The sequence below is a fragment of the Oncorhynchus nerka genome, linkage group LG10 (assembly GCF_034236695.1).
Source record: "Oncorhynchus nerka isolate Pitt River linkage group LG10, Oner_Uvic_2.0, whole genome shotgun sequence".
NCBI classification, from domain to species: Eukaryota; Metazoa; Chordata; class Actinopteri; order Salmoniformes; family Salmonidae; genus Oncorhynchus; species Oncorhynchus nerka.
Window position 1 is genome coordinate 69,207,667 of NC_088405.1, and position 25,000 is coordinate 69,232,666.

General features: G+C 46.7%; 1 protein-coding gene across 5 annotated transcripts in view; it reads left to right on the forward strand.

Moving 5' to 3' along the window:
• LOC115135917 (active breakpoint cluster region-related protein) overlaps window positions 1–25,000 on the forward strand; it is a 259,552-nt gene that overhangs the window by 92,727 nt on the left and 141,825 nt on the right. For all 5 annotated transcript variants that reach the window (XM_029671122.2, XM_029671123.2, XM_029671124.2 and 2 more), the window contains exon 2: window positions 14,764–14,942. In XM_029671122.2, the coding sequence (XP_029526982.2) occupies window positions 14,764–14,942 (179 nt within the window). The remainder of the gene's footprint in view (window positions 1–14,763; window positions 14,943–25,000) is intronic.

A 25,000-nucleotide genomic window follows, 5' to 3' on the forward strand; every position in this document is an offset into this window, starting at 1 on the left:
TTGATGGAGGTGCTGTGCATCAGATCTTCCCCATCTTCTGTGTACTTGCTTGTGAGATGGATCACCCTGTCACACTGCAGCAGCCTGTGGGGAGCTGTGTGATGTATGCATTAGCAGTGTCTCTGGTCCACTCACCCATCCTCACCACGCCACTACACAGCCACAACCCAGAGAGCCTCTCAAAGGGGCTGAATTCCAGTGTCACGACTGTGTGTGGCGGGGGATGACAAACCCCTGCTGTGTATCACCATCATACGCTCACTGTTGTGCTCGTGTTAAGGAAGTGACGGAGTAGCGGTTCATACCAGCCATTTTGCCTCTGGTCTTGTTCCGATTGTGTCTTCATCAGTGGTAGTGCAGTGAAAACTGCCACCATTCCAGCTCCTGGTTGGCTCATCAGACAGCCCATCAGTTAGCATTTTCACACCTATTTACAACTAGTCTGTCTCAGCTGCCGCCAGGGAAAGGGGTGATACATGTTCTCCACAACCTAAAGGGCCAGCCCTAACTACATCTATCTGACGTGTGTGTGTGTGTCTCTCTCTGTCTCCGTCTGTCCTCTCTCCCTCTGTCCTCTCTCCTCTCTCCCTCTCTCTATGCCAGGGGTTCCCAAACATGTTCACTCGGGGCCCAGCATTGGGGAACATCCCACACTCCCTGTCTTTCTATGGGCACAAGCACTGTTAATGACAAACTGTTCACACCCTTCTTGTTAGTGGAGAGAATTTTGTAGGTTTATTTATTTAATTCCTGCATTTCTACACTTTTTATGGTGTGCAAAGAACATTTTTACACTATGGTGTGCAAAGAACATTTCTACACTTATGGTGTGCAAAGAACATTTCTACACTTTTTATGGTGTGCAAATAACATTTCTACACTTTTTATGGTGTGCAAATAACATTTCTACACTTTTTATGGTGTGCAAAGAACATTTCTACACTTTTTATGGTGTGCAAAGAACATTTCTACACTTTTTATGGTGTGCAAAGAACATTTTGCACTTCAAGTATTTTTTTTCTTTGCCGTTTTCTACATTTGAAGTTGCACCTTGTGCGTTCTACTAGTACAACTATCAATAGTAAGTTTTAAAATGTATTTTTTTATATTTTTAAATCAAATAAAAAATGGACCCTTTTTCTCTCTATTTTCGTGGTATCTAATTGGTAGTTAGTCTTGTCCCATCGCTGCAACTCCCGTACAGACTTGGGAGAGGCGAAGGTAGAGAGCTGTGCATCCTCCAAAACAAGACCCAACCAAGCCACACTGCTTCTTGACACAATGCCCACTTAACCTAGAAGCCAGCTGCACCAATGTGTCGGAGGAAACACTGTACATCAGGTGACTGTGTCAACGTGCCCTGTGTCCGTCCTGCCACAGGAGTCAGTAGAGCGCGATGGGACAAGGACATCCCTGCCGGCCAAACCCTCATCTAAACCGGACGACGCTGGGCCAATTGTGCGCCACATCATGGGTCTCCTGGTCACAGCCAGCTGCGACAGAGCCTGGACTCCAACCAGGGGGGTGGGGGGGCTCGACCCACAGTTTAATATCCTCGAGCAGTGGTTCCCACACAGCACGCAGCATCCCACTCAAATCATGTCCAGCCCAGTTCACCAATTATCCTTCAAATGTATCTGATTTAATGACAGCTGTCATGACATTCCCTCAGCCCAACAGAGTGTGTGTGTGAACAGTCAGTTCAATCAGTGGATGCAGACACCATTAACAGTATTGATAAGCCTTGTGTAAAGGTGAGAGAGAGAGGCAGAGTGAAATAGTGTGAAATACATTCTCTGTCAGGCCGCATTTAGATGGACCTGGATAATATATTCTCTAGAAAAGGCCCACGTCTCTTCTCTCCAGGTAAACTCCTTTAATGGTTTGTTTCCCATAATTGGGGCAAGTGGCAGTAATAGGAAACAATGTAGTTAGGCCTGATTTAGCTCAATCAGGTAATAAAGAGCCAGTGAACAGAGGGAATATATGGCCTGCAGTTACTGAAATGACTGCAATTATGCAGGTATGGTTTTGGTATTTAGGCTACGCAGGGAAGGGAATTGATTTCTTATTGGTTGACTCACACCCTCACACAGTGTGTGTAGTTGCTATGGCGCTAACTCTGGCTGATGAGCTCACTGACTGTAACTTCAGCCCCCAGCTGTTTACTCTCTGTGTGTGTGCGTGTGTGTGCACTTCAGGTTGCTTTGTATGATAAATCTCACTAGAAAGCCACAGTCTGATTGATCCCTGCTGAGACTAGTTATTGACTCAAGCTGTGGCCTTTCCTTCCTAAACTTTCTCAGTATTAACATGGTATAAATAGTCTCATCCCGGTCTGAAGCTTGCCTCTGACACATTCTCATTCAGGGAAGCACAAACGACTGTGGCGCGTTGTCATGACAGCCTTTGCCCTCGCTATGAAGACGGACTGTGATTGGCTGTGTCAGGGAGGTGCGAGTGTTGGTGAGCTGTCTGTCCATCAGGAGAGGTTGGGGGAATGTTTGAAAGTGACAGCCGGGGAGGAAAGGAGAGAGCGAGGGGGGTGGAGAGGAGCGTGTCGGCAGACCAAGGGTTCACTACCCTTCAATGTAACCAGTAGGCCCTAAGGCACCACTGGTTACACAACACACATCAACACTTAGAAGGGAAGAGGACAGTGATGTATTTGCAGTGGTACATCAGTGCAAGTATTGTGATCTATATCTCTCAAAAGTTATTTTCCAAGGCAAAACTACTGTTCTCTTGTAATTGTCTTCTATCTCATCTCTCTCTTTAATGTTTCTATATTTCTTACTACTCTGGGGTGTTAGATGTCTTAGTAAAGTGACGTCTGGGTGTAACTGCAACAGTCATTGACAGATGGTACTGAGGCAGGGAATGGGGACAGAATACATCATCTGAATTGCAGACCGCTCAACTCCCGAGTGGCGTAGTGGTCTAAGACACTGCATCTCAGTGCTAGAGGCGTCACTCCAGACCCTGGTTCAATTCCAGGCTGTATCACAACCGGCCATGATTGGGAGACCCGTAGGACGGCTCACAATTGGCCCAGCATTGTTAGGGTCTGGCCGGGGTAGGCCCCCATTGTAAATAAGAATTTGTTCATAACTGACTTTCCCAGTTAAATAAAGGTTAAAAAAGGGTTTTATAAATTCATCTCCAGTCAATCACCTTAAGCACAGTGACACTTAAACACATATCTTATGATATAAATGCTTTATTTGTGCATTTAGAACAAATTCGAGACATGTCAGGCTCTGTCACAGAGTTCTACAGTAGCGTTAGGACTAAGTGTGTTACAACACTGCCTTGGTGCTGAGGGAGACTACTGCTTGACTTCCAAATGTGCCCCTTGTCTCTAGCTCCTAACCCCTACCCCCTATTAGAGGGCAAGATGGAGTTAATACCACATTGCTCATAGCCATCTGATCCTTTCAGAATGACATGAAGTAGGCCTATCTAGGAGTTGTATTGGAACAGAATGCTTTAAGCCTGACAGGCTGGCCCACAGTGTGAGGCTGTAGAGTATTTGCTCATAGCCATCTGATCCTTTCAGAATGACATGAAGTAGGCCTATCTAGGAGTTGTATTGGAACAGAATGCTTTAAGCCTGACAGGCTGGCCCACAGTGTGAGGCTGTAGAGTATTTGCTCATAGCCATCTGATCCTTTCAGAATGACATGAAGTAGGCCTATCTAGGAGTTGTATTGGAACAGAATGCTTTAAGCCTGACAGGCTGGCCCACAGTGTGAGGCTGTAGAGTATTTGATCCCTTTCATGTCTTCATCAGTTAGTATAACACCTCTAATCATGTTGCTGTGTTTATCAGCCCATTAGCAGGGATCACATTGATCAAACTACAGGCTTCTCCCCTAACCTCTAGAGCCATCATGAATGGAACACGCACACAATCAGGCACATACATACACATATGCTGCTGCATTAATTTAATCTGAGAAAACAGATAGGACATTGATTAGATTAAGAGGACTGTCATGCAGTCTAATGAGTGACCTCTGAACTCCACACATCTACTTGCTCTACCTCTGTCGGTATTTTTCTGATACCACTGATGTGTGTGTGTGTGTGTCATCCAGTATGAACATACTCCATTCAGTCCCTTGTTTATTTGCCTAAACAGCCTACAACTCCAGCTGCCTCAGGAAGAACCAGCAGTGAAAGTGATTTAGAGTGAGAGCGTAACAATATCACACAAAGACTAACTGTTGGCTATTCAAAGCAGCCCTGAGCTCAGCGCTTTAGGGTCAGGAGAGGTTTTATGTCTGGCTGCAACGGTGATGGAACGCCACAGTACACTAAAGTAATTACAGAACATAGCTTGATATCCAATCATCCTTTATTTGTTAACACTCCCCTTAAATCACCTGCATTGACCATTAATCAGTATGTAAGATCCTGCTGTGTGAATAACAGCATGTTTCTTATAGTACCACTTTCAATCTATCATTTACAGAACTGTCACTGTTGTAAATCACTGCAATGTGGTGGTTCCCTACCAGAGGCACTGAGGAAGTCCATGGAAAACCCTCCATAGTTTTAATTTTTATTATTTTATTTCACCTTTATTTAACCAGATAGGCTAGTTGAGAACAAGTTCTCATTTACAACTGCGACCTGGCCAAGATAAAGCAAAGCAGTGCGACACAAACAACAACACAGAGTTACACATGGAATAAACAAGCGTACAGTCAATAACACAATAGGAAAAAAGAAAGACTATATGCATTGTGTGCAAATGGCGTAAGGAGGTAGGCAATAAATAGGACATAGGAGTGAAGAAATGACCATTTAGCAAATTAACACGGGAGTGATAGATGTGCAGATGATGATGTGCAAGTAGTGATACTGGTGTGCAAAAGAGCAGAAAAGTAAATAAAAACAATATGGGGATGAGGTGGGTAGATTGGGTGGGCTATTTACAGATGGACTATGTACAGCTGCTCAGATAGCTGATGTTTGAAATAAGTCTCCAGCTTCAGGGATTTTTGAAATTCGTTCCAGTCACTGGCAGCAGAGAACTGGAAGGAAAGGCGGCCAAGGAGGTGTTGGCTTTGGGGATGACCAGTAAAATATACCTGCTTGAGCTCGTGCTACGGGTGGGTGTTGTTATCGTGACCAGTGTGCTGAGATAAGGCGGAGCTTTACTTAGCATAGACTAATAGATGACCTGGAGCCAGTGGGTCTGGTGACGAATATGTAGCGAGTGCCAGCCGACTAGAGCATACAGGTCACAGTGGTGGATGGTATATGGGGCTTTGGTGACAAAACGGATGGCACTGTGATAGACTGCATCCAGTTTGCTGAGTAGAGTATTGGAGGCTATTTTGTAGATGACATCGCTGAAGTCGAGGATCGGTAGGATAGTCAGTTTTACTAGGGTAAGTTTGGCGACGTGAGTGAAGGAGGCTTTGTTCCGAAATAGAAAGCCGACTCTAGATTTGATTTTGGATTGGAGATGTTTGATATGAGTCTGGAAGGGGAGTTTACAGTCTAGCCAGACACCTAGGTATTTGGTCAAGTCAGAACCCTCCAGAGTAGTGATGCTAGTCGGGCGGGCGGATGCGGGCAGCGAACGGTTGAAAAGCATGCATTTGGTTTTACTAACATATAAGAGCAGTGTGAGGCCACGGAAGGGGTGTTGTATGGCATTGAAGCTCGTTTGGAGGTTAGGTAACAGTGTCCAAAGTAGGGCCAGATGTATACAAGGTGGTGTCATCTGTGTAGAGGTGGATCAGAGAATCACCCGCAGCAAGAGCAACATCTTTGATATTTACAGAGAAAAGAGTCGGCCTGAGAATTGAACCCTGTGACACCCCCATAGAGACTGCCAGAGGTCCGGACAACAGGCCCTCCGATTTGACACACTGAACTCTGTCTGAGAAGTAGTTGGTGAACCAGGCAAGGCAGTCATTTGAGAAGCCAAGGCTATTGAGTCTGCCGATAAGAATACGGGGATTGACAGTCGAAAGCCTTGGCCAGGTCGATGAAGACTGCTGCACAGTACTATCTTTTATCGATGGCAGTTGTGATATCATTTAGTACCTTGAGCGTGGCTGAGGTGTGCCCATGACCAGCTCGGAAACCAGATTGCATAGCGGAGAAGGTACGATGCGATTCTAAATGGTCAGTGATCTGTTTATTAACTTGGTATACAGTCTGATATATCGTGGCTGTCAGGCAATTAGCATTCAGGGCTTGAACCATCCAGTTCATAATAGAAATTATAAACTCGGTGGTTAAAGCCCTGATTGCGGATTGACTGACAGCCGTGGTATATCATGCCGTATACCATGGGTATGACAAAACATTTATTTTACTGCTCTAATTACGAAATGCAAGCTACGTTAGCTATTAGCTCCTATCTGATATCTTCAAATAAAATGTTATTGGTCACATACACATGGTTAGCAGATGTTATTGCGAGTGTAGTGAAATGCTTGTACCATGTTTATCTAACCAGCCAGCATAGTAGCTAATATCGCTAGCTAGCTAACAACACTGATGAAAGGATTAGTTATCGTAATCAAATCAAATTTTATTTGTCACATGCGCCGAATACAACAAGTGTGCAACAGTGAAATGCTTACTTACGAGCCCTTAACCAACAATGCTTTAAGAAGTTAAGTAAAAAAAACATATGTTTGAGAAAATACAATTTAATGAATAATTAAACGGCAGCAGTAAAATAACAAGCAAGTCTATATACAGGGGGTACCAGTACAGAGTCTATATACAGGGGGTACCAGTACAGAGTCTATATACATGGGGTACCAGTACAGAGTCTATATACAGGGGGTACCAGTACAGAGTCTATATACAGGGGGTACCAGTACAGAGTCTATATACAGGGGCTACCAGTACAGAGTCTATATACAGGGGCTACCAGTACAGAGTCTATATACAGGGGCTACCAGTACAGAGTCTATATACAGGGGCTACCAGTACAGAGTCTATATACAGGGGCTACCAGTACAGAGTCTATATACAGGGGCTACCAGTACAGAGTCTATATATATACAGGGGCTACCAGTACAGAGTCTATATACAGGGGCTACCAGTACAGAGTCTATATACAGGGGGTACCAGTACAGAGTCTATATACAGGGGGTACCAGTACAGAGGCTATATACAGGGGGTACCAGTACAGAGGCTATATACAGGGGGTACCAGTACAGAGTCAATTTGTGGGGGCACCGGTTAGTCTGAAGTTTACATGCATACACCTCAGCCAAATACATTTAAACTCTGTTTTTCACAATTCCTGACATTTAATCCTAGTAAAAATCCCTGTTTTAGGTCAGTTAGGATCACCAATTTATTTTAAGAATGTGAAATGACAATGATAGTAGAGAGAATTATTTATTTCAGCTTTTATTTCTTTCATCACATTCCCAGTTGGTCAGAAGTTTACGTACACTCAATTAGTATTTGGTAGCATTGTCTTTAAATTGTTTAACTTGTGTCAAACGTTTCGGGTAGCCTTCCACAAGCTTCCCACAATAAGTTGAGTGAATTTTGGCCCATTCCTCCTGACAGAGCTGGTGTAACTGAGTCAGGTTTGTAGGCCTCCTTGCTCGCACACTCTTTTTCAGTTCTGCCCACAAATGTTCTATAGGATTGAGGTCAGGGCTTTGTGATGGCCACTCCAATACCTTGACTTTGTTGTCCTTAAGCCATTTTGCAAAAAATTTGGAAGCACGCTTGGGGTCATTGTCTATTTGGAAGACCCATTTGCGACCAAGCTTTAACTTCAATATATCCACATAATTTTGCTTCCTCATGATGCCATCTATTTTGTGAAGTGCACCAGTCCCTCCTGCAGCAAAGCACCCCCACAACATGATGCTGCCACCCCCGTGCTTCACGGTTGGGATGGTGTTCTTCAGCTTGCAAGCCTCCCCCTTTTTCCTCCAAACATAATCAAACATTATGGCCAAACAGTTATATTTTTGTTTCATCAGACCAGAGGACATTTCTACAAAAAGTACGATCTTTGTCCCCGTGTGCAATTGCGAACTGTAGTCTGGCTTTTTATGGCAGTTTTGGAGCAGTGGCTTCTTCCTTGCTGAGCAGCCTTTCAGGTTATGTCGAGATAGGACTCGTTTTACTGTGGATATAGATACGTTTGCACCTGTTTCTTCCAGCATCTTCACACGGTCCTTTTCTGTTGTTCTGGGATTGATTTTAACTTTTTGCACCACAGTATGTTCATCTCTAGGAGACAGAACGCGTCTCCTTCCTAAGCGGTATGACGGCTGCGTGGTCCCATGGTGTTTATTCTTGCATACTGTTGTTTGTACAGATGAACGTGGTACCTTCAGGCATTTGGAAATTGCTCCCAAGGATGAACCAGACTTGTGGAGGTCTAGGCTGATTTCTTTTGATTTTCCCATGATGTCAAGCAAAAAGGCACTGAGTTTGAAGGTAGGCCTTGAAATACATCTACAGGTACACCTCCAATTGATTAAAATGATGTCAATTAGTCTGTCAGAAGCTTCTAAAGCCATGACATCATTTTCTGGAATTTTCCAAGCTGTTTAAAGGCACAGTCAACTTAGTGTATGTAAACTTCTGACCCACTGGAATTGTGATACAGTGAATTATACCTGAAATAATCTGTCTGTAAACAATTGTTGGAAAAATGACTTGTGTCATGCACAAAGTAGATCCTAACCGACTTGCCAAAACTATAGTTTGTTAACAAGAAACTTGTGGTTGAAAAATGAGTTTTAAGAAACCTTAAGAAACCTTTTGGAAACCTTTTGGACCTCTACTTGGCGCTCTGGTACGGCTTGCCGTGCGGTAGCAGAGAGAACAGTCTATTACTAGGGTGGCTGGAGTCTTTGACAACTCTCATGCATGCTTCAGTTTTCTGTTGGAGTAGACAGCAGATCTAATGTTTGAGAAAACAGTAAGTGCATTCTACCTCATTAATTACACAATGTGTTCACTGAGGCATCAGGATCTCACCAGGATCTCACTGTCTTAGTTTGACTCATGTTTCTGCCCATTAGAGCAGAAACAGCAGATAACATGACTCTGCTCCAGACTGGGATGTTCTTTAGGAATGAATGGCCACAGCCAAGTGGCTGCTGATACTGTAGTTCACTGAATGAGTTTTTATTAGTTAGCAAGCTCTACAATGTGTGTTGGTTTCAGAGTTGGCACATGTTTCAGTGTTTCTACCAACTCTGTTTCTAGCAGCTCTCTCTGAAAGACCTTGTTTTGGCGCTGCATCACAACAGATAAAGGCCAGTCTGTCTCTCTGTGGTATTTCCCTCTGGCCTTTGCCAGAAAATGAGTTAGTGAATCACCAGCACAGTGTTTAGTGAAAGACTGTACAGTATGAAGGCAGAAACTGCTTCTCCAATAGAAATCCCACATCACACTTGTAGGTGATGTCATGGCGACGTTGGCTAGCTAAGCTTATGCATAGAAATATTTAATCGGGTCTAACAGTCATCTCACGCCAAACTGAGCATCTGCACACTGTCAAATCAAAGGAACTCTTTTTGAAAATGAAAATGTCAGTTTGTCACTTTCAGTTGTCTTTAGATTTCGAGACAATTAACATCTCTAATATGGTTATATACGGCGGCCATCTTTATCTCCTTCTACACTAGTCTATGGGAGCTTGTACTTTTTGTCTGAATTCTAGAGCAGTGCCAGACGCGCATGCGCACACACAGCCTTTCTGGTTATTGGTCACAGTTGTACGCTTCATTTTTCCTTGCAAGCAGTTCCACAGGTTTCACAGTTAAACACTTCCTTTATTTTATTTTTACCTTTAATTTATCCTAATCAGGATAACAGAGTTAATCAGGAGAGATGATGAAGACCACTTCCACACGTATGTACTCTAAACACTCAGACACAAGGTATTCACACTGACTAATATCCACACTTACATACTCTAAAAGACCCAGAAACAAGGTATTCACACTGACTAATATCCACACTTACGTACTCTAAAAGACCCAGACACAAGGTATTCACACGGACTAATATCCACACTTACGTACTCTAAAAGACCCAGACACAAGGTATTCACACTGACTAATATCCACACTTACATACTCTAAAACACCCAGAAACAAGGTATTCACACTGACTAATATCCACACTTACATACTCTAAAACACCCAGAAACAAGGTATTCACACTGACTAATATCCACACTTACGTACTCTAAAACACCCAGACACAAGGTATTCACACGGACTAACCCATTAGCACACATTAATATGCACATAGACGAACACGTGCAGAAACAGGTACACACAGATAGAAACGCACAGGCACAAAGAAACACACACACGTCCGCGCAAAGAACATGAAAACGGGAACACAGAAACAGACAGACCAGCAAACCTATGAACAGAGAGCAGTGGAGACCGACAGTAAAGGGCAGTGTGTGTCAGTGGAGGCTGTAATTGATACTATTCCAGAATTCTGTGCCAGTCGTTACCACGAGCCCATCCTCCCCAATTAAGGTGCCACCAACCTCCTGTGGTGTGTGTGTGTTGGAAAGCTGCAGGCAGTGTAGTGAGAGCAGAGAGAGAGCGGAGGCCCTCTTGCTGGCCTATATTCACCGTATTCCCCGCATTAGACCGGAGGGCCTTCCCAGTCTGCACTGGCCTCATCCCCTCTCAAACCCCTCACACTGGATAGTTGCACCATGATGGGAGGTGGCCTTTTCAGCTTCATCTGTGAATCTTCCCACTGGAAATTTGGGACAGTTACCAGAGTTTTTGCAACCCTAGGTTCACTATTATAATTGGACTATTTTAGACGATTGTTTGGCTTTCTATTCGTCTTAGGCCTAAATCCATTCTCCTTAAAGTACATCTGTCTGATGATATGGTCACAAGCATTCAGGGCTCTGTGCCTCTGCAGATAATAGAAGGGAAGAGAACCTTTGGGATATGCAATAAAGAATTTAGAGTGTAGCCACGCAGCATGATGATAGGATTATGCATCACATAATAAATAAATACTCTCCTGAGATTGGATTGAATGGGTTCAAGTCCACATTTTGTATTTTAGTTGACTAGCTCTAGCAGATGCTTTCATCCACAGTGACCTAAATCCATTCTCAAATCAGGCATTCTGATGAGGAGTCTGAATCACATAATAACAACATCGAGGTCAAAACCTTCACAAAGGTGTTTAGTTCTGGTGTGACTGTGGTGCTAGGCAGTGTTTACACAAGTTAATCCCACCCCCATCATATGTGATATTCCTTTTCTGATTTGATCTACCATACACCACATAAGCCATATGGTTGTTGTTAGAGTATATATTCCTGTGCCCAGTCAGCTGGCTCTCAAGTCCCTGTCACCCAGCAAAACAGATGGTCTGCTTCATATTAGGGCTCTATTGTCTATCTAGGCCTATATCCCACTGGGGATTTCAGATTCTGTGTGATACCCCTTTTATTTTTCAATTAGGAGTCATTTGTCAGTGGTATCGCAGCTAGATGTGTTCAAAGCTGCTGCTCTGTGTGGTCTATGGAGACAGTCTTTCTGCTCACGAAATCCAGACAAGAAGAGAGATTTTGGAGATTTTCACAAAATGTAATCCATAGAATAGTCCTTTGGAGAAATTATTGTTGACATATTTGACATTTGTATCTAAAAGCATAAAGATTTTTTTATAATCTAAAGCATATTTATTACATTTTGGCCTCACCTAGGGTTCTAAGTTTCCTTTTAATGTTTCATTTGTAGTTGCTACAAATCAAAGATTGGTATCATATGAAGCTTTACTGCTTGCTCTGTAATATGAGTAGTATTTTCATTTCATTATTATTTCTGTATCTTGTTGAACATGAGATACGCTACAGGCATATCAAAGCCTATTCCAGTGTGGCGTCACTGACCGTTTTAATATATTCAGCACTATTCAAACCTTGTCTCTGAACCACTCAGGAACATTCAACACTTCTTGGAAAGCCATTCTGGCGTGTCTTTAGAATTCAAATGTGTGTAATTGTCCCGCTAAAAAATAAAACTCTATTCCAGGGTTAGGTTTTCAGAAGACTGAGGCAGTTTTTCCAGAAGACTGAGGCAGTTTTTCCAGAAGACTGAGGCAGTTTTTCCAGAAGACTGAGGCAGTTTTTCCTCAACGTTTTACCTGGTTTTTGCTCCTTTCAGGTTTCAAGTTGTTATTGTCACATGCCCTAGTACAGTGAAATGTATTTCTTGCTTGCACTTTTCCAACAGTGCAGTAGTACTATTTAAAGTCCTTAGTGATTTGGAGACCGAAGAAGTCGAAGCTCTTAGGGCCATGCACACACCCCGTGTGTACATGGGGCCCCAGTGTTCAGGGTCAGCATGGCGGAGCAAATGTTGCCTACCCTTACCACCTGGGGGTCAGCCCGTCAGGAAGTCCAGGATCCAGTTGCAGAGGGAGGTGTTTAGTCCCAGGGTCCTTAGCTTAGTGATGCGCTTTGTGGGCGCTGTGGTGTTGAACGCTGAGTTGTAGTCAAGGAACAGCATTCTCAGAGGTATTCCTCTCATCTAGGTGGGTAAGGTCAGTGTGGAGTGAGATAGAGATTGCATCGTCTATGGATCTGTTGGAGCGGTATGCACATTTGAGTGGGTCTAGGATGATGGAGTTGATTTGTGCCATCAAAGCACTTCCTGATTACAGATATGAGTGATACATGACTGTAGTCATTGTGGCAGGTAGCCTAAGAGTTCTTGGGAACAGGTAGGATGGTGGCCAGCTTGAGACATGGGGATTACAGACTGGGACAAGGAGAGGTTGAAAATGACTGTGAATCACCCAGTTCCCTGGGTCAGCGAAGGCCCTCGTGCATGGCTCTGTTTTTTGTCGAAGCATGCATGAAATGCATTGAGTTTGTCTGGTCGAGAGGCATCGTTGGGAAGTTCACGGCTGGGTCTTCCTTTGGACAGTAGCCCCTGCCACCTGCGTCGGAGCCTGTGTTATAGGATTCCACCTTGTTCTTATATTGTCCTTATGCTTGTTTGATAACTCTGTGGAGGTCGTAGAGGGACTTCTTATTTGTGTCCTCAGCTGTAGCCTCGGGGTTGGCTGGGATAGCCCTTAGTGCGGTAGCCCAGTCCTTCAGTTTAGTGCCAACCTCAGTCTAAACACAGGGCTTTTGATTGGGGAAGCAAAGAACCTTCACTGTGGATACAAACTCAGCGATGCATTTCCTATTTCTTTTGATCTTGACAAACTCCCCAGTCCCTGCTGGTGACAACCATACCCATAACATGATGCTGCCACCACAATACTTGAAAATACAAATAACACTATTTGACATGTAAAATAACAACATTTGACCAATCAGGACCTGAATATGACTGCGCCTCAAATAATATTTAATGCGTTCATACGTTTTTTTGTGTAGTTATTACACGTTGATTACACTCACTCGTATCTCATATGTCACAACGATTCATCGATACATATGCTATGATGCTGATAAAGTTGTCTCGCTCACCTACAGTACTGGTCATAAAAAAAGCTAGCTAGCTCATGGATGCAAACAATGTTCTTCCCCAAAAACATAGCTAAACGACACACAATCTGTTTCAGTAACTATGTAGCTAGGTGTCATCTAAAATAACCCTAATTTATAAGACAGTTCTTCTTAGATTAATGGTGGTCGGACCCATCTATGTGAAGCAAGCCACAATAAGGATTAGCCTTCAAAATGAAAGTATGGCATAATTCTACAATTTGTATTCATTTGCATCACTGTCAATGACATACTTTTATTTTGAAGGCAAACCGCAAATTCCACTATTGTGCCTAATCCTTATTGTGGCTATTTTCACAACCTCACTAGCCAGATGAAGCTAGCTGGCTGATTATAACGTTAGCTTTGGGCAACAGGGTTAAGTAGCTGGCTAGCTTTTTATTTTCATGAACTGAAGTGCAATTTCAATAGGCAAACAACAAGTGGCTACCTAGCTAATACTTAGTCACAAGGATTCCTAAATCATTGCTAAGAATAATGAAAATGACTGCAGTTTCTACTGGTCATTGTTTTCAGGCTGGTTGTATTGGTGCTAGCTAGGTACCAAGCTAAAGCTAGCTACCCCAGAAGTTGCTGGTGAACAAATTATGCTTTATTACCAACGCGGTAGTGTAAACACATCATTTGTGGCCGGTGTTTGCTTGTTTGCAGACTTTTATGTACAGCTTTGACAGTACTACTTTATATTTTTTGACACGCAAAGACCCAAACGGCGTTCCATAGTATGTATGTCGTGAAGGTAATGGTGACGCTATTCCTGTGTAACTCCGGTAGGGCAACATCTGAAAAATAGAGCACTTGGTTGTGTGTACTGGTGCTCAACCAGTCGGCGAAAGCCAACATCACCCACAACAGAGAACGGTTGATTGTCAAGGGCAATGAATGACATTTTCTTGGCTTTATTGGATTTTGCCTTCGAGTTCTCGCACAGACATTTTCTTACTCTTTCAAATGACTGCTCGATCCACACAGCAGACATTGTGGCCTAGGTTAGGAATGCTGTGTTGCATGTGTAGCGCAACATTTTACATGGCGTCATTATACCATGTACCAACGTTATATAAGTATGCACGGTAGCTTTGACATCGGTTTTTAACATCGGCATTAAACTAGACATCGGGCTGATACCGATGTTGGCATTTTTAGCTAATATCGGACAATTCTGATATTTTCACCGATGTATCGTGCATCCCTAATACTAACCCCTGTTTCCATCTCTCCCCCAGACTTCAACTATAACACAGACGGGTATGACGGTGATGCAGCAGAGGATCATAAGAGTCAGGACGGTTCAGAGACCATGCCCTTCATAGATGAGTCCCCCACCATGTCCCCGAGCCTGTGTGCCCGTGGCCCCGATGGAGAGGCCATCTCCCCCATCCCCCCAGAGGGCCTGCTGCCCGGGGTGAGTCACACAGGAGGACAGGACCGTATTGTAGAGGTTGCTGGGGCTGAGGTTTCCTCTTACTCCTCACAGATTTTTGCTGTCAACACTTCCTATTCCTAACATTGTGACTACTTCCTGCAGGCGGATCTCTTCAGGCCTGTGTAATTAACAGTAATTAACCACTTGAGTTTTATCTTCATGGTAACACTACAGGTGTTGCATTCATGCACAGCCTCCGTCTCTAACTGAGACACATGTCAGAACTCAGCACAGAAGCAAACCCATATAATATGGTAGCTTTGCCATCAGTTTAGTATGTAACCTGTATGACAAAGGGACAAGAAATAACTTCGCTTTAGCTTGCTAAATGGTAATGACTGTCTGAATGGTTATACACTAACCCAACAGTATGGAATACCATAAACTCTCTCAATGAGTAGGGGCCAAGGGGTACCATACTAGTGCCAGTGGTGGTAGTAGTGACAGTAGGCCTGTGTGTGTGGGTACGTGCATTTATCATTATCCTCACACACTGACCCTCTCTGCAAGGACAGAGCTGACCCGGTCCTGACCCTTATCTTCCACACAGGCCACTGGCTGACTGAAAGGTCAAATGGATGCCAAAAGGTGATGGAAAATAGCTGATGCTTGGAGTGTGTTTTATTTAGTGTTACTCCTCACTGTAGTGTGAACAAGGAGACTGCGTTTATTCAGACAACAGTGTCAGTTGTTCCAACAGAGTAGCCAGCAATCCTCTCTCTCCCTCCTACATCATTATGTGACCCTAGTGTTTCTTCTTTTACTATGGTACAGTCCACTGATACATCTCCTTCTCCACCTGGTGTTGGGAGACTGACAGAGCACCAACAGACCTGCTGTAACTTCTGCAATGGGCTTACACAGCAAATAGACCTGCTGTAACTTCTGCAATGTGCTTACACAGCAAATAGACCTGCTGTAACTTCTGCAATGGGCTTACACAGCAAATAGACCTGCTGTAACGGGCTTACACAGCAAACATACCTGACTTCTGCAATGTGCTTACACAGCAAATAGACCTGCTGTAACTTCTGCAATGGGCTTACACAGCAAATAGACCTGCTGTAACTTCTGCATTGGGCTTACACAGCAAATAGACCTGCTGTAACTTCTGCAATGTGCTTACACAGCAAATAGACCTGCTGTAACTTCTGCAATGTGCTTACACAGCAAATAGACCTGCTGTAACTTCTGCAATGGGCTTACACAGCAAATAGACCTGCTGTAACTTCTGCAATGGGCTTACACAGCAAATAGACCTGCTGTAACTTCTGCAATGGGCTTACACAGCAAATAGACCTGCTGTAACTTCTGCAATGGGCTTACACAGCAAATAGACCTGCTGTAACTTCTGCAATGGGCTTACACAGCAAACATACCTGCTGTAACTTCTGCAATGGGCTTACACAGCAAATAGACCTGCTGTAACTTCTGCAATGGGCTTACACAGCAAATAGACCTGCTAGCCCCCGAATAGCAGCATTGTAGAAACTTTACACTCAACGGAACGACTTGATTAGTGTAGTGTCAACAACGCAGCCACTGCCAGCTAGCCTACAAAGTCAACAACGCAGCCACTGTCAGCTAGCCTACCTCAGCAGTACTGTATCATTTTAATCATTTTAGTCAATTAGATTCTTGCTACGTAAGCTTAACTTTCTGAACATTCGAGACGTGTAGTCCACTTGTCATTCCAATCTCCTTTGCATTAGCGTAGCCTCTTCTCTAGCCTGTCAACTATGTGTCTGTCTATCCCTGTTCTCTCCTCTCTGCACAGACATCAATACAAACGCTCCACACCGCGTGGCCGCGGCCACCCTAATCTGGTGGTCCCAGCGCGCACGACCCACGTGGAGTTCCAGGTCTCCGGTAGCCTCTGGAACTGCCGATCTGCGGCCAACAAGGCAGAGTTCATCTCAGCCTATGCCTCCTCCAGTCCTCGACTTCTTGGCACTGACGGAAACATGGATCACCACAGACAACACCGCTACTCCTACTGCTCTCTTTTCGTCCGCCCACGCGTTCTCGCACACCCCGAGAGCTTCTGGTCAGCGGGGTGGTGGCACCGGGATCCTCATCTCTCCCAAGTGGTCATTCTCTCTTTCTCCCCTTACCCATCTGTCTATCGCCTCCTTTGAATTCCATGCTGTCACAGTTACCAGCCCTTTCAAGCTTAACATCCTTATCATTTATCGCCCTCCAGGTTCCCTCGGAGAGTTCATCAATGAGCTTGATGCCTTGATAAGCTCCTTTCCTGAGGACGGCTCACCTCTCACAGTTCTGGGCGACTTTAACCTCCCACGTCTACCTTTGACTCATTTCTCTCTGCCTCCTTCTTTCCACTCCTCTCCTCTTTGACCTCACCCTCTCACCTTCCCCCTACTCACAAGGCAGGCAATACGCTCGACCTCATCTTTACTAGATGCTGTTCTTCCACTAACCTCATTGCAACTCCCCTCCAAGTCTCCGACCACTACCTTGTATCCTTTTCCCTCTCGCTCTCATCCAACACTTCCCACACTGCCCCTACCGGATGGTATCGCGCCGTCCCAACCTTCGCTCTCTCTCCCCGCTACTCTCTCCTCTTCCATCCTATCATCTCTTCCTCTGCTCAAACCTTCTGCAACCTATCTCCTGATTCTGCCTCCTCAACCCTCCTCTCCTCCCTTTCTGCATCCTTTGACTCTCTATGTCCCCTATCCTCCAGGCCGGCTCGGTCCTCCCCTCCCGCTCCGTGGCTCGACGACTCATTGCGAGCTCACAGAACAGGGCCCGGGCAGCCGAGCGGGAATGGAGGAAAACTCGCCTCCCTGCGGACCTGGCATCCTTTCACTCCCTCCTCTCTACATTTTCCTCCTCTGACTCTGCTGCTAAAGCCACTTTCTACCACTCTAAATTCCAAGCATCTGCCTCTAACCCTAGGAAGCTCTTTGCCACCTTCTCCTCCCTCCTGAATCCTCCTCCCCCCTCCCCCTCCTCCCTCTCTGCAGATGACTTCGTCAACCATTTTGAAAAGAAGGTCGACGACATCCGATCCTCGTTTGCTAAGTCAAACGACACCGCTGGTTCTGCTCACACTGCCCTACCCTGTGCTCTGACCTCTTTCTCCCTCTCTCTCCAGATGACATCTCGCGTCTTGTGACGGCCGGCCGCCCAACAACCTGCCCGCTTGACCCTATCCCCTCCCTCTCTTCTCCAGACCATCTCCGTGACCTTCTCCCTTACCTCACCTCGCTCATCAACTCATCCCTGACCGCTGGCTACGTCCCTCCCGTCTTCAAGAGAGCGAGAGTTGCACCCCTTCTGAAAAACCTACACTCGATCCCTCCGATGTCAACAACTACAGACCAGTATCCCTTCTTTCTTTTCTCTCCAAAACTCTTGAACGTGCCGTCCTTGGCCAGCTCTCCCGCTATCTCTCTCAGAATGACCTTCTTGATCCAAATCAGTCAGGTTTCAAGACTAGTCATTCAACTGAGACTGCTCTTCTCTGTATCACGGAGGCACTCCGCACTGCTAAAACTAACTCTCTCTCCTCTGCTCTCATCCTTCTAGACCTATCGGCTGCCTTCGATACTGTGAACCATCAGATCCTCCTCTCCACCCTCTCCGAGTTGGGCATCTCCGGCGCGGCCCATGCTTGGATTGCGTCCTACCTGACAGGTCGCTCCTACCAGGTGGCGTGGCGAGAATCTGTCTCCTCACCACGCGCTCTCACCACTGGTGTCCCCAGGGCTCTGTTCTAGGCCCTCTCCTATTCTCGCTATACACCAAGTCACTTGGCTCTGTCATAACCTCACATGGTCTCTCCTATCATTGCTATGCAGACGACACACAATTAATCTTCTCCTTTCCCCTCTGATGACCAGGTGGCGATCGCATCTCTGCATGTCTGGCAGACATATCAGTGTGGATGACGGATCACCACCTCAAGCTGAACCTCGGCAAGACGGAGCTGCTCTTCCTCCCGGGAAGGACTGCCCGCTCCATGATCTCGCCATCACGGTTGACAACTCCATCGTGTCCTCCTCCCAGAGCGCTAAGAACCTTGGCGTGATCCTGGACAACACCCTGTCGTTCTCAACTAACATCAAGGCGGTGGCCCGTTCCTGTAGGTTCATGCTCTACAACATCCGCAGAGTACGACCCTGCCTCACACAGGAAGCGGCGCAGGTCCTAATCCAGGCACTTGTCATCTCCCGTCTGGATTACTGCAACTCGCTGTTGGCTGGGCTCCCTGCCTGTGCCATTAAACCCCTACAACTCATCCAGAACGCCGCAGCCCGTCTGGTGTTCAACCTTCCCAAGTTCTCTCACGTCACCCGCTCCTCCGCTCTCTCCACTGGCTTCCAGTTGAAGCTCGCATCCGCTACAAGACCATGGTGCTTGCCTACGGAGCTGTGAGGGGAACGGCACTCAGTACCTCCAGGCTCTGATCAGGCCCTACACCCAAACAAGGGCACTGCGTTCATCCACCTCTGGCCTGCTCGCCTCCCTACCACTGAGGAAGCAGTTCCCGCCAGCCCAGTCAAAACTGTTCGCTGCTCTGGCCCCCAATGGTGGAACAAACTCCCTCACGACGCCAGGACAGCGGAGTCAATCACCACCTTCCGGAGACACCTGAAACCCCACCTCTTTAAGGAATACCTAGGATAGGATAAAGTAATCCTTCTCACCCCCCCTCCCCTTAAAAGACTTAGATGCACTATTGTAAAGTGGCTGTTCCACTGGATGTCATAAGGTGAAAGCACCAATTTGTAAGTCGCTCTGGATAAGAGCGTCTGCTAAATGACTTAAATGTAAATGTAACTTCTGCAATGTGCTTACACAGCAAATAGACCTGCTGTAACTTCTGCAATGGGCTTACACAGCAAATAGACCTGCTGTAACTTCTGCAATGGGCTTACACAGCAAATAGACCTGCTGTGACTTCTGCAATGGGCTTACACAGCAAATAGACCTGCTGTAACTTCTGCAATGGGCTTACACAGCAAATAGACCTGCTGTAACTTCTGCAATGGGCTTACACAGCAAATAGACCTGCTGTAACTTCTGCAATGGGCTTACACAGCAAATAGTCCTGCTGTAACTTCTGCAATGGGCTTACACAGCAAATAGACCTGCTGTAACTTCTGCAATGGGCTTACACAGCAAATAGACCTGCTGTAACTTCTGCAATGGGCTTACACAGCAAATAGACCTGCTGTAACTTCTGCAATGGGCTTACACAGCAAATAGACCTGCTGTAACTTCTGCAATGGGCTTAGACACAGCAAATAGACCTGCTGTAACTTCTGCAATGGGCTTACACAGCAAATAGACCTGCTGTAACTTCTGGGCAATGGGCTTACACAGCAAATAGACCTGCTGTAACTTCTGGGCTTACACAGCAAATGGGCTTACACAGCAAATAGACCTGCTGTAACTTCTGCAGATGGGCTTACACAGCAAATAGACCTGCTGTAACTTCTGCAATGGGCTTACACAGCAAATAGACCTGCTGTAACTTCTGCAATGGGCTTACACAGCAAATAGACCTGCTGTAACTTCTGCAATGGGCTTACACAGCAAATAGACCTGCTGTAACTTCTGCAATGGGCTTACACAGCAAAAACCTGCTGTAAGACCTGCTGTAACTTCTGCAAATGGGCTTACACAGCAAATAGTCCTGCTGTAACTTCTGCAATGGGCTTACACAGCAAATAGTCCTGCTGTAACTTCTGCAATGGGCTTACACAGCAAATAGACCTGCTGTAACTTCTGCAATGGGCTTACACAGCAAATAGACCTGCTGTAACTTCTGCAATGGGCTTACACAGCAAATAGTCCTGCTGTAACTTCTGCAATGGGCTTACACAGCAAATAGACCTGCTGTAACTTCTGCAATGGGCTTACACAGAAAATAGACCTGCTGTAACTTCTGCAATGGGCTTACACAGCAAATAGACCTGCTGTAACTTCTGCAATGGGCTTACACAGCAAATAGACCTGCTGTAACTTCTGCAATGGGCTTACACAGCAAATAGACCTGCTGTAACTTCTGCAATGGGCTTACACAGCAAACAGACCTGCTGTAACTTCTGCAATGGGCTTACACAGCAAACAGACCTGCTGTAACTTCTGCAGTGGGCTTACACAGCAAATAGACCTGCTGTAACTTCTGCAGTGGGCTTACACAGCAAATAGACCTGCTGTAACTTCTGCAATGGGCTTACACAGCAAATAGACCTGCTGTAACTTCTGCAGTGGGCTTACACAGCAAATAGACCTGCAAAAGTAGAGGTCTTCTCTCTGACCCTACCCAAATTAATACATTTTTTAAATATGGACACCCGGTTCGAACGGACCCAAGGACCACCAAACCCAGTCCCATTTATACCCGATCGGCTCCACATCCGGTCTGATGAGTGAGGGAAACAGCAGAAAAAGAAAACAAATAGCTTCGTTATTATCTGAAGTTGTAATGCACACAGAGCTGCATGCAGAGCTGAATGGAGCTAGCAGCAGTCACACTGTGTGTGCACCTGAGTATAGGCGAAGGGTGCAATTGTGGCCCACAATTCAGCACTTTCCTGCATGTGGACATTCTTGCATCTGCAGGAACACCTCTTTATGCTTCTAATTTCTGAGGTAGGACTCGGTACACAAGCGGGAGGCACTCCAGAACAGTAGGTGGTGGTAATGCACGATAACGTCGGATGCCAACCGTCAATAAACCCAACAGAAGAAGGAGACTCGGGCACTGCTTTGCTGCAGTTGTGTTAATGATGGCGAGGGCAGGTATTTGGCAGGTGAAGGATCCTGGATGCTAGCTAGGACTCCGGTACACAGCTGGCGGGATAGGTAGCTAGCACACCGGTAGACTGTGTACTTTGCCCCAGCCTGTTGGGCACTGTTTTCCCGCAGTTCTGTTAACAACGGCGAGGGCAGGTGTTCGGCAGGTGAAGGATCCTGGATGCTAGCTAGGACTCCGGTACACAGCTGGCGGGATAGGTAGCTAGCACACCGGTAGACTGTGTACTTTGCCCCAGCCTGTTGGGCACTGTTTTCCCGCAGTTCTGTTAACAACGGCGAGGGCAGGTGTTCGGCAGGCAGGAATCTCTGCTTCCGCAATTCGGCTTGTTCCTGCATCACACGCTATTGGAGTGGCGCGAGGAGATTCTGTTCACTTTTTATTTGTTTATTTCACTACTACACCTGCTTTGGCAATGTAAACATATATTTCCCATGCCAATAAAGCCCTTTGAATTCAATTGGTAGAAAGAGACTTCAACAACCAAGCCGACTCGCACTAGTTACTAACTTCTAGCTGCCAAAGCTAGGTCATTTATCATCTGATCTGAGTACATAGTACCTGTTTGACTGCATCAATAAACGAAAAGAGAAGCTTTAAGGTTCTCCTTCCATCATCCCTATCTCCCATTGGTCAGATGATCAGCATGTTGACCACTGACTGGTTGGCTTGCAGAGCTCTGAGGAAAGGGGAAACACTCAAACCCACATCGAAACCTTTTTCCATGACTTGCAGGAACCATTTCCCTATTTGAAGGGTGAGGAAGACTGGTTGCTGGTGTATTTGAGTTTCACATCCAGTTTCTTTATTCATGTAATATCCTCAATTAATTTGATCCAGAATGTAATGTGTCTCTACACTTGAGGCGTGGTCAATAGAGGTGATAACAAGCCATGTGGTTCCATTATTTGCATGTTACATATTTGCAGAACTTAAAAAGCTATAAATGCTTATCTCTTGTGAAATGCAGGTTGAAAGTTTGAGCTTCTGGAATTGTAAATACAGCACCTAACAGAACCTGTAGAAGTGTGTGATTTGACCATAGTTGTATTTTGCTGTGGGTGTGTCAGTTCATCTATGTCTAACAGGGTAGTATAGTACTTTGACTAGATCTTTTCATGGACACTAATTGAGGCCCTCTCCATGGAGCCTTAAGGGAGGACTGTGTGTATTGCTATTGGACAGAGGGAGGTCCTCTTCACAGGCCTGACGTGCTGGACCACACAGGCAGCATGGGTATTTTAGGGGACAACTGTTGTTGTCCATGCATTTTCATTTGTCTTGCTCTGTACGCTTTGTATGTGGTGGTGTTTCTTTGGTCACAAAGCCATTATGTCAGTCTACTTTGTGGTTGTGCAGAAACCTGTATCTATTCAGGAAACTACATCTGGAAAGCACCAGATAGTGGGGAGACCGGAGAGTGGGGAGACCGGAGAGTGGGGAGACCGGAGAGTGGGGAGACCGGAGAGTGGGGAGACCGGAGAGTGGGGGGAGACGGGGGAGAGAGTCTGGGAGGCGGGGGAGAGAGTCTGGGAGGCGGGAGGGAGAGTCTGGGAGGCGGAGGGAGAGTCTGGGAGGCGGGAGGGAGAGTGGGAGGCTGGAGGGAGAGTGGGAGACTGGAGGAGAGGGAGACTGAGGGAGAGTGGGAGACTGGAGGAGGGAGGATGGAGGGCATGAGGGAGGGAGGGACGGAGCGACGGAGGGAGGCAAGGAGGCAGGGACGGAGAGAGGCAGGGACGGAGAGAGGCAGGGACGGAGGGAGGCAGGGACGGAGGGAGGCAGGGACGGAGTCAGGCAGGGACGGAGTCAGGCACAGGGAGGGAGGCAGAGGGAGGGAGGGAGGGAGGGAGCGACGGAGGGAGCGGCGGAGGAGGCAGCGGCGGAGGGAGGGAGGCAGAGGCAGGCAGCGGCGGAGGGAGGGAGGCAGCAGCGGCGGAGGGAGGCAGGCAGCGGCGGAGGGAGGCAGGCAGCGGCGGAGGGAGGGAGGGGAGGGAGGCAGGCAGCGGCGGCGGAGGGAGGCAGGCGGCGGAGGGAGGGAGGCAGGCAGCGGCGGAGGGAGGGAGGCAGGCAGCGGCAGGAGGGAGGCAGGCAGCGGCGGAGGGAGGCAGGCAGCGGCGGAGGGAGGCAGGCAGCGGCAGAGAGGGAGGCAGGCAGCGGCAGAGGGAGGGAGGCAGGCAGCGGCAGAGGGAGGGAGGCAGGCAGCGGCAGAGGGAGGCAGGCAGCGGCAGAGGGAGGCAGGGACGGAGGATGTGAGGGAGCGACAGGGGGAGACAGAGGGAGCGACGCAGGGAGGGAGGGACGGACGCAGGGAAGGAGGGACGGACGCAGGGAGGGAGGGAGGGAGGGAGGGTGGGAGGGTGGGAGGGAGGGGACGGAGGGTGGGTGGGTGGGTGGGAGGGAGGGAGGACAGGGGGACAGAGGGAGGGAGGGAGGGAGCGACGGACGGAGGGAGGGAGGGAGCGACAGTGGGAGGGAGGGACAGACGGAGGGAGCGACAGAGGGAGCGAGGAGGGAGCAACAAAGGGAAGGAGGGAGCGACAGAGGGAGGCAGGGAGGGACCTGTTGCAACAATATTATGATTTTTTTGTTAAATATTTTTTTATTTCGCCATTTAACTAGGCAAGTCAGTTAAGAACAAATTCTTATTTACAATGACGGCCTACCCTGGCCAAACCTGGACAACGCTGGGCCAATTGTGCGCCGCCCTACGGGACTCAGAATCACAGCCGGTTGTGTTTACTGTGTATGTTTTATTGTTTATTTCACTTTTGTTTGTTTCACATGCCAATAAAGCCCCTTAAATGAAATTGAAATTGAATTGAGTGGCAGAGAGAGGAGTGTATACCCTGTGAGGAAGTAGAGGCAGAACAGTGACACACCACGAAGACTGAGAGGGAGGGGTGCAGGTAGGCGGGGCTATCGCCCTGCTCATGTCTGTATGTGTTACGAGTGTGTGTGTGTGTGTGTGTGTGTGTGTGTGTGTGTGTGTTTGTGCTGCACACAACACCAGGAACAGATGAATGAGGTGGAGCTCCGGCTAAAGACTCTCTGGCTCTCAACAGAAAGATAAGAAACTAAGAAAATAAAAAGACAAAAGGAAAAAGAGGCAGAACGTTGAGTATTTCAGCAGCGCTGAGGAGGGTTGTGGGCCCAGAAGGAAGGAAGGACTAGACTGACTTGCTGCACTGGAGGAAGGTCTGTGGTGCCTGGCAGGCCCAGGGACGCCTGAAGAAGAAAGGAAGAG